This window comes from Canis lupus, chromosome 5, assembly GCF_048164855.1.
Source record: "Canis lupus baileyi chromosome 5, mCanLup2.hap1, whole genome shotgun sequence".
Classification (NCBI taxonomy): domain Eukaryota; kingdom Metazoa; phylum Chordata; class Mammalia; order Carnivora; family Canidae; genus Canis; species Canis lupus.
The window spans coordinates 69,848,506-69,858,798 of NC_132842.1; the positions used below are offsets into that span (position 1 = coordinate 69,848,506).

General features: G+C 44.0%; 1 protein-coding gene and 1 long non-coding RNA gene across 7 annotated transcripts in view; one reads left to right on the forward strand and one right to left on the reverse strand.

Moving 5' to 3' along the window:
* KHDRBS1 (KH RNA binding domain containing, signal transduction associated 1) overlaps positions 1-8,428 on the reverse strand; it is a 39,478-nt gene extending 31,050 nt beyond the window's left edge. For 3 of the 4 annotated variants that reach the window (XR_012031578.1, XR_012031579.1, XR_012031580.1), the window contains exon 1: positions 7,878-8,428. Coding sequence is in view for 1 of the 4 variants with exons in the window: in XM_072827331.1 (XP_072683432.1) it covers positions 7,878-8,259 (382 nt within the window). In the remaining 3 variants the exon portion in view is untranslated. The remainder of the gene's footprint in view (positions 1-7,877) is intronic. The other variant, XM_072827331.1, reaches the window with a different exon arrangement.
* A 537-nt stretch (positions 8,429-8,965) lies between these two features.
* The window catches only part of LOC140634018 (uncharacterized), a 54,251-nt gene continuing 52,923 nt past the window's right edge, over positions 8,966-10,293 (forward strand). For all 3 annotated transcript variants that reach the window (XR_012031582.1, XR_012031583.1, XR_012031584.1), the window contains exon 1: positions 8,966-10,149. This is a non-coding gene — a long non-coding RNA (uncharacterized lncRNA). The remainder of the gene's footprint in view (positions 10,150-10,293) is intronic.

Consider the following 10,293-nt stretch of genomic DNA (forward strand, 5'->3'; position numbering starts at 1 on the left):
TTGGTTCAGAAAAATCCCCCTAGTCTGAGTAAAGAGCCCTCTAAGGGGCTCAATTCTCACATTCCAGGATAGTGGCAAACCCTATTATGACATATAGACCATGGTCTCCTGAATTTCTTTCTTATGATACAATTTAGAGATTAGAGCTTTCTCTGTTCTTTTTTGAAGATTTTATTTGAGAGAGAGGGAGAGCATGTGTGTACATGCACAAGTAGGGGGGGAGAGGCAGACTCCACGGAGCAGGGAACCTACTGTGGGGCCCGATTCCAGGACCCCAAGATCAAGATTTGAGCTGAAGGCAGATGCTTAACCAACTGAGCCACCCAGGCACCCTTTTTCTTTTTTAAAAAAAGCTTTCTGAGGTAATTGTAGATTTATATGCAGTTCCAAGTAATAAAAAGATCTCATATACCTTTCACCCATTTTCTCCATAATACTTTGCACATATATAATACAATATCATTACCAGAAAATTAACATTAATACAATCTACTGACTTTATTCAGATTTCATCAGTTTTACACCCATTTATTTATGTTCAGTTCTATGCAATTTAATCAGTCACACGAGTACCACCACAGTCCAGGCGCAGAACAGTTCCATAACAGTTCCATTCCTCACCCACCCTTTTGTAGCCACAGTCCCCTCTCTCCAGCTGTCCCCCACCACTGGCAACCACTTATCTATTCTCCATCTCTACTATTTTGTATTTTCAAAAATGTTAAATTAATAGAATTATACAATGTTTCCTTTAGAGATTGGCTCTTTTTACTCAGCATAATTCTCTTGAGCTCCAACCAAGTTGTTCCACTTGTCATTTCTTTTTATTGCTAAATAGTATTCCATGGTACCTGTTTACTCACCTATTGGAGGCATATGGTTTGTTTTCATTTTGGGGCTATTATGAATAAAGCTGCTATGAACACTCATGCACAGGTTTGTGTTAAACTAAGTTTTAATTTTTCTGGGATAAATGCCCAAGAGTGCAATTGCTGAGTCGTATGGTAAACATATATTTAGTTTTGTAAAAAGCTGCTTTATCAGAGAAAAATGTATGCTAACAATATTTTATACTTAGTCTCACTAGTATTATGTTGCAAAAAAAATAGTATTGTACTGTATGTATCTAGCCTACTGGGACTTGCTTTTCTAATATTAGTCTAATATTAGTAATATTATTATACTAATATTAGATTTCCAAGATTTTTCTATGTTGTTGCATGTAGCTGTAAGTTTTCGTTTTCACTGCTATATAAATATTTTATTTTGGGGATCCCTGGGTGGTGCAGCGGTTTAGCGCCTGCCTTTGGCCCAGGGCGCGATCCTGGAGACCCGGGATCGAATCCCACGTCGGGCTCCCGGTGCATGGAGCCTGCTTCTCCCTCTGCCTATGTCTATGTCTCTGCCTCTCTCTCTCTCTCTGTGTGACTATCATAAATAAATTAAAAAATTAAAAAAATATATATTTTATTTTGAAAAGTTCAATCTCCAATCAATGGTGAAACACGTTGCACCATTTTGTGAACAAGGTGCACTATTTTATGAACAAGGTGTACCATTTTATGAATGAGGCATTCATGTACAAAAATTTCTTTGGGCATGTTCCTAGGAATGATGTTGCTGAATTTTAAGGAATTTGAAAATTAATTTTCAGATGAAATGCTAAACTGTTATCCAGAGTGGTTGTATCAATTCACACTTCCACCAGCAATGTTTAGAGTTCCTTCTAATTCTCATACTCTCAAACCCTAAGTCTTGTTTAACCAAATTTCCATCAGTACTTCAGATTTTCATTATTTTCCTGTCTCCAAAATTTTTTCCTCATTTTTCTTCATTTCCTCTTTTATCTACTTTATATTCAACATGTCAGGTTGAAAAAATAAACCCAGGTGGGGCACCTGGGTGGCACAGTTTGTTGAGTGTCTGGCTCTTGGTTTCCACTCAGGTCAGGTCGAGGTCGTGGGATGGATCACCGTGACCAGCTCCAGCTCCACAGTCAGTATGAAGTCTGCTTGAGATTCTCTCCCCCTCTGTCCCTCCCACTCATGCTCTCTCTAAAATAAATAAATCTCTTAAAAAAAATAAATCCAGTTGGAATTAGTTTGGAAAATGCAAAAGATCAACATGTTAATTTAAAAGTCCTGTCGGGCAGCCCAGGTGGCGCAGTGGTTTGGCACCGCCTGCAGCCTGGGGTATGATCCTGGAGGCCCGGGATCGAGTCCCGCGTTGGGCTCCCTGCATGGAGCCTGCTTCTCCCTCTCCCTCTGCTGGTGTCTCTGCCTCTCTCTCTCTCTGTCTATAAAGAAATAAAATCTTTAAAATAAATAAATAAATAAACAAACAAATAAACAAATAAATAAAAATAAAAGTCCTGTCATCTTTATAATGCTAGTCCCCTCAACCCCACAACTTCCCCAGGACATGGCATATTTCTCTTTTCATTCAGATCTTTATCACCTTCAATAAAATTTTAAAGTTGACAATATAAAAAAAAACAAAAACAAAAAAAAATAAAGTTGACAATATGATCACAATATTCCAATTCTTTATCTGTTAAACGGAGATAAAAAAAAATTCTCCCTCCTATAAAGGCCAGGAAGACTGAATGAGTAAGTAGCATACTTCATGGCACATGTTAACATGCTCTACACAAGGTTAAATATTATTTAATGTTATTATTCATGTACTTTTAAAAATATATATTTTATTTATTCATGAGAGACATAGGCGGAGTTTGGAAAAGCAGTCTCTCTGCGGGGAACCTGATATAGGACTCCATCCCAGGGGGGATCACAACCTGAGCCAAAGGCAGATGTTCAACCACTGAGCCATCCAGGTGTTCCTTCACATACATTTTTGAACTGATTTTTATTGCTTACCCCAAGACAACTGATATTATTTTTTAAAAATTTTTAATTTTTGATACTATTCCAAGAGACTTTTTATTTATTTATTTATGATAGTCACAGAGAGAGAGAGAGAGAGAGAGAGGCAGAGACACAGGCAGAGGGAGAAGCAGGCTCCATGCACCAGGAGCCCGACGTGGGATTCGATCCCTTAAGAGACACTTTTTTTTTGATACTATTCTAAAAATGATTTTGTCAATTCTTTTCTAATTGGCTACTGCTCATGTATCAGAAACCTACTGATTTGTACATCTCTATCTTGTAATCAGCTGCATCACTGATCACTTTCCTATGTAAACAAAAATATTGCTCCAAATAGTGATAATCTCTGCCTGCTTATCCTACTATATCTATATTTGGTTTAGAGTTCTTTGCAACTAATTCCACTTTCTGAATTTAATAGGTTTTGCTAGCTCTGTGATGAAATGAAATAGATATACTTTTGGGATCCCTGGGTGGCGCAGCGGTTTGGCGCCTGCCTTTGGCCCAGGGCGCGATCCTGGAGACCCCGGATTGAATCCCACGTCAGGCTCCCAGTGCATGGAGCCTGCTTCTCCCTCTGCCTGTGTCTCTGCCTCTCTCTCTCTCTCTCTCTCTCTCTGTGACTATCATAAATAAATAAAAATAAAAAAAAAAGAAATAGATATACTTTTAGAGCATATTGTGAATGAAATAAAGGAATTAAGTATTCTGAAATTTCAATAGACTGTCTTTAAAAGTCTACTGAGTGTTTTGAAAGATGGATTTCTAGGTATATTTTCAAGATCTTCTGGGGATTGTTAATCTCTTCAAAATGTTTACTTACTCCTGAAACATTTACAAACTTATATTTTCCTAACTGTACAAAGTAGAAAAACGCTGATACACATACAAGAATTTTATGTTTATTACATAAATATGTAACACAAGATAAATTATTTTTTGTTTCAGAAAACAAGCATGTGTACTCTGAGTCCTTGCATGTCTGCAAATGCATTTAATTGTCATCATAACTGAGTAACAATTTGGCTAACACAGAAGTCTATATTCAATATGTAAGTCTTTCAGAACGGTGTTGATATTTTTCCATCATGCAATGAAGATGAATATTCATTCATCAAATATTTAGTAAGAGTCCATTCTGGGCAGCACTCTTCAAGAATAGGAGATATAGCAGTGAACAAAAACAAAGATTCCTGCTCTGGTAGAGCTGACATTCTAGCTGTGAAGGAGTGGTTAACAAATACACACATAACTACAATATATTGTATATCAGATGCTGATTAAGTACAAAATAAAGTAAAGCTGGGGGACATCTGGCTGGCTCAGTCAATAGAACATACCACTCCTGATCGCAGGATTTTTTTTTTTTTTAAGATTTTATTTATTCAGGAGAGAGAGAGTGAGAGAGAGAGAGAGAGAGGCAGAGACACAGGCAGAGGGAGAAGCAGGCTCCATGAGGGGAGCCTGACGTGGGACTCGATTCAGGGTCTCAAGGATCAGGCCCTGGGCTGAAGGCAGTGCTACACTGCTGAGCCACCCGGGCTGCCCTGATCTCAGGATTTTAAATTTGAGCCCCACGTTGGGTAGAGAGATTACTTAAAAATAAAATCTTAAAAAAAAAAAAAAAAAAAGGCTAGGGAGGAGTGGCCTGGGTCTTGAGGCTTCTCTTTGGAAATGAGCAGAGGTACCTGAGGAGAGTCAGTTCCAAGAGCTAGGCTCTGCTCTTTGGGTTTCCTTCTTCTTTTGGCATTATCATCTTTACTGCCCTGTTAGCTAGCACTCCAATGCATTCTAATAAATTGTAATATTTTGTCCAAGTAGTACAAAATATTTTAAGGTACAATTTGTTGCAGGTTACTATATATAGTTATATAGTAGGGGGTGGGGTGGGTGAAGAAGGTTAGGTATATGGATCCAGGCTCAGACTGACTTCAAATCCTAGTTATGCTGATTTTCTAAATTTGTTACTGTAGACAAATTAATCTCTGGGTATCTTGTAAAAATGAGGATAAGAATAACGTTCTCATAATATTGTCACAAAGACTAAATATATGACTTAAAAGTGCTCAGTCCAGTGCCTGGCACAGTAAGTATTAACTATGTTTTTCTTACACATATCCTTATTAGAGTTTAAATACTACTATTCTGTCTTCTCAGTGTCTCACTTCCTCACAGTGGGTTGACTTCACTACAATCCCTTTTCCAGATCATTAAAAAATATGTTAAAAGCCAGGTCCAATGTATATCAAGACTTAACATATACCCCAAGTCTGCTCTCTCAATGAGCCAGCATTACTTCAACTCCAATTCTCCAATGAAAAATTCAGTTTAGGGATGCCTGGGTAGCTCGGTGGTTGAGCATCTGCTTTCAGCTCAGGGTGTGATCCCAGTCTAGGGATCGAGTCCTGCATCGAGCTCTCTGCGAGGAGTCTGCTTCTCCCTTTATGTCTCTGCCTCTCTCGTGTATCTCATGAATAAATAAATAAAAATATTTTTTAATTCAATTCATTATAAAAAAAAAGACATCAAAAAACCCAAGTTAAGGGCAGCCCCAGTGGCGCAGCGGGTTTAGCGCCGCCTGCGGCCCAGGGCGTGATCTGGAGACCTGGAATCGAGTCCCATGTCGGGCTCCCTGCATGAAGCCCACTTCTCCCTCTGCCTCTCTCTCTCTCTCTCTCTGTCTCTATGAATAAATAAATAATCTAAAACAAAAAAAAAAGAAAAGAAAATAACTTGATTAAAATTAAAAAAAAAAACAAAACCCAAGTTAAAAAATATTAAATACTCTCTTGTAACAGAATTTAAGCAGTGAGAGAACAGTGAAAATTTTAAGTAACTTTTCTAAAAAAGATTTTTTTTTCAGTAATCTTTACATCCAAGGTGGGCTCCAACTTACATACAACCCCAAGATCAAAAATCACATGCTCTACCGACTGAGCCAGTCAGGCACCCCTGTAAATAACTTTTTAGGATCAACAGTTTTGTTTTTTTTTAAGATTTTACTTATTTATTCATGAGAAACACAGAGAGAGACAGAAACATAGGCAGAAGGAAAAGCAGGCTCCCTGTGGGGAGCCTGATGTGGGACTCCATTGCAGGACCCTGGGATCACAACCTGAGCCAAAGGCAGATGCTCAATCACTGAGCCACCCAGGTGTCCTCAAGGATCAACAGTTTTTGATGGTTATCCTAAAAAATCACCTTTTACTTAAAAGAAAACACTGTACTAGGCACTTGGTGTGGTCAGAAAGGCAAAAAATACCTTGTTTTCATACTTTACTCAGTACCACGGATTTACAACTATTAGAAAACTGTGGTGACAAATTATTATCTTTATTATTATGGCCAAAGGGAATGGCGCCAGTGCTTTTACATGACACTTAATTCTCTCATCATCCCATTTTCCAGATAAGGTTACCGAGGTTCAGAAAACTTCCCAAGAAGTTTAATTAAGGGTCAGAATTTCAAACCCAAGCCAACACCTTTAAGTTCTAAAGTTTGTTATTCTCACTCATTTAACCTGGACTGCTTAAAGATTAAAGGAAATAAAAATTAGACTACCAAGTCAACCTTTAGCATTTAGCTTGACATTCTTAAGTCTGCATGTAGTTGCTTTCAAACACCTGGTGTTTGCTATATTGCAAGACAACATGAAAAATATAAAGATTAAAAAAAACATCCTGGCCTTCAAAACGACTGCCAGAAGAACACAATGAACAGTAATGTTTCAAACAATCTGACTGTGTTACAGAACAGCAAAACACCCAATTGAAAATGTAAGCGATTTATCCAAATGTTCTTATTTTTTTACCACAGCGAGATTTGTTTATTGCTTTAAAAAAACGAAGACCCCTTACCAATGTAAGGAGATAGAGAACAAAGGGGAGGGAAACGAAATATCGATCAGTCCATTATATCAACCTTGCCAAAGAGTCCAACTACTCATTTAGAGTTGAAGGTTGCAACTTTTTACTTGCTTATAAAATTCAGGTCATATAAGAAATAACTTATTAAAACAACGTTTAAACTGTAAGTGGGGGCAAAACAGACGGCTTTAGACTAGGTGATTAGCCAGTTAGGGCAGGAAAGGAGCGTTAGTCTACTGGCACAGAACAAAGACTACTTTTCAGAATCTATTTCACTATTGAAGCAAAAAGAAATAAAACAGGAAGACCAAGCCTTTCAGGTACAAGCATCTTGCAACTTCCCTCAATTTTTGTCCATCTTATTGAGTGAGGAATGTCCTGCAAACCAACCTTTACCTACTCCGATTCCATTTCACTGTCTCTAGGGCTATTCTTACCCTTATGATGAACACCACCTTATAAAATAAAGGGGTCCATAGCAATGATCATTTTATCGGCCCAAGTCGGAAGTCTGGTTCGGAAAGCCTCAAGATCCGATTCCCACAGGTTGCTCCTGCCTCCGAGCAACTTAAGCTCCTGTTACCGCTAAGTCCGACCCGGCCCCAGAGAACGCGGCGCGCTGGACAGGGCACTCCAGCCTCACCCCATTTCACCCCGGCCCTCCCTCCCACGGTCCCTCCCCGCTCCGGCTGTCTTCACCCCCTACACCCTCAGTAGAGGCGTCTACCGCCACCTGCAATGAAGAAGGCTTTCCCTTTGGGGGTAGGGGGAGATAAAAGGTTCGCTTCTGGAAGGATCTGAATACTCAGAGCGCAGGGCAGCTGCAAAAGGTGGGAGGGGGAAGGGTCGGCAAAGGGGCGGGGAGCGCAGCGCTATCCATCAAGACCTTTGCGCTAAGAGATCACCAAGTCCCCTCTGGGCCTCCACTGCAGCCTCAGAATTCTCCCTCGCACCGAGGGCCGGGATGGGAGCGTGGAATCCAGGCTCCCGGGATGAGGAGGAGAGGAGGGGAGTTCACGATGGCCTCGGCCCCGAGGGGGCGGAAGGCAGGCGGAACAAAGCCACTGCTACCCATGCCCCCGGGGGGCCAGACGACCCAGAGGGACCGGGGAGGCCCGCTTACCTGCCGTCAGTAGCTGCATGGCGTGAGTGAAGGACGGGTCGAGCGAGTCCTTCTCGGCCATGAGTTCGGGCAGGTACTTGTTCTCCGGCTCCATCTTGACGGAGGCAGTGGCTGAGGGGGGCAGCAGCGGGGTCGGCGCCGGACCGCCCACCGTCGCGTCGGGGCCCGTGGCCGAGGGCGGCAGCAGCGGTGGTGGCTGCGTGGCGGGCGAGGCCCGGGCGCCCCCCCGGGATCCCCCTCCGCCTCCCCGCGACCGGTGAGGCAGCGGCGGCTGCCGAGACGGCGCCTGACGCACGGAGGGGTGGGCACCCGAGGGGTCCATGGAGCCGCTGCGGCCCGAGGACCGGCTCATGCGCGCGGCGGGGTCGTCCCGGCGCTGCATCGGGGCGGATGTGCGATCGAGGGATCGAGGAAGCGACGCGGCAGCGGCAGAGGCCCGAGCGGCGGTTGGCGGGGGTGGGAGAGCGGGAGCGACAGCGACCGAAGCCGACCCGAGCGACCCAGCGAAAGAGAGCACCGGAAATGAGGCGGCGCGCGTGCGCAGCCAGCCACCGGCACCGCCCTTGGGTCTCTCCGCGGAGAACAAAGTCTCCAGTCGGGCCACGGCGCCTGCGCACCGCCGCGGAGCCCGAAGAAGTCGCCTCCCCGCTCCCCTTTTCCCTCCGAGCCCGCCAGGCCAGAGTCTTGTGCGCGTGCGCGAGTGGCCGCGGGCTTCGTTCGTTTTCTCTTCCACGTGACTCGGCGCTAGCGGGACACGTGTCTCCTCCCCCTCTGGCCGGGTGCGCGAAGGGGCGGGGGCTGTGGAATGTCTTTGTCTGCGCGCGGGCCCGCGGAGTGTGGGGCGGGAGACCTGTTACTCGCGGGGCCACGCCCCCGCCAACGGCTGAGCGGCGGAGGGGGGCTGCGCCCAGTGGGGTTCCGGGTGGGAGTGAAGTGGGGTGGATATGGGGTGGGTAGAGGGGGTCCCTGAAGTGTAGAAAGGAACAGAGTCCGGCGCGGGGGGTCGCTGGAGGGCGGTCTGGGTCGGAAGAGAGGAGAGCGACTGCCTGAACCGGGGGGGGGGGGGGAGGGGAGGTACAGGACTCGGGGGAACTAGGAGAGAAGAAGGGACGACTGAAAGAGTCTGCTTCGGGGATGCGAGGTGGAGTTGGGGAAGGGACGCTTGCAGGGAGAAACTGAGGAAGGACGGGCCAGGGACTCGAACGAAGAGGGAAGGTTTAGATTGGAGGCCTGAAGTCTAGCGAGGAAAAGGGCGCCCGATGGGAGCAGGAACCTCAGAAGTCCTATCCCATGATTTCCAATATAGTAGGCTCTAAAAGGTGAGCCATTGTTGGTCTGAGAAGTCGTCTTAAAAGACGAAGACGAAGCATTTTAGCTCCTTATACAGTGCTGCTTTCTGCTGACTTTAGTGTTTTCTTCCGCAAAAAAAGTGAGGAAGAGGTCAGGTCCTTAATCCGTGATGGTTACTTATACCACTAGGATGGCTCCTTCTACTGATGCGAGTGTTAATCCCCCTGCCGCTGTTGGACTCTTCACAATGGATCATTCCAGACTTGCTCAGAAAGAGCATTACCACTGCTCTCCAGGCCAGGGCATATAGTGGACAGTCTCCCACAACAGTCTCCTCATCTTGGGGGTGCTATATGCAAATGAGCCCAGGTCTCTACTTCCAGAATTCTCAGAAACCTGGTGCTTTCCCTAACCTTTCTTTCCCTCCACAGATTTGTGTTTCCCCCATCCAAAGCACTCCCTTTTCCTTTTGGATCAGTTCCCCTAGTAAGCCCATGCTTTTCAAAACCATTTCTGGACATTGTCTTTTGTGTGGCTGGAAACTTAATTGTTGGCTCTGAAACTTAGAAGCCTTCAAACTAGGGAAGATTTAAGGTCTGGCTACCATCTGGGGGTGGGGGGGATTACCCACAGAAATGAGAACAAATATCTCCATAAACTATCACGTTTATTATATATTACTGTTATGTATATACAACAGTAATATATTACTGTTAGTACTTGACTTTGAAGTAGCATTAGGTAGTTTATAAGTAGGAGAAAACTGTTTTTGAGTAATTGTAATGAAAAATGTAAAGTGACCAGTGCCAAAAGATAGGTGACTATTAAGTGCCATTGAATTTCAAGGCAGGAGATAGATTTTGGCCAGGGGAGAATGAGTTCCAGGCAAGGGGAAGTGTGAATAAATGAACATTCAAAATGAGAATGTCAGAGATGCGTTTAAGGACTGGAAGTAATCCAATTGCAGACTATGAAGAAATAGGTAGGTTGAGAGAGCAAATGCATGGAGGAGGGGAAAAGGGGGCAAGGTGGATTTTATAGCTCTCTTGCAACTCATTCCTGCTGCTGTCCTTGAAAATCCTGTTTGGGTGGGAGTGGTATTACAAATGGCTGAAGTGTCCTTGCT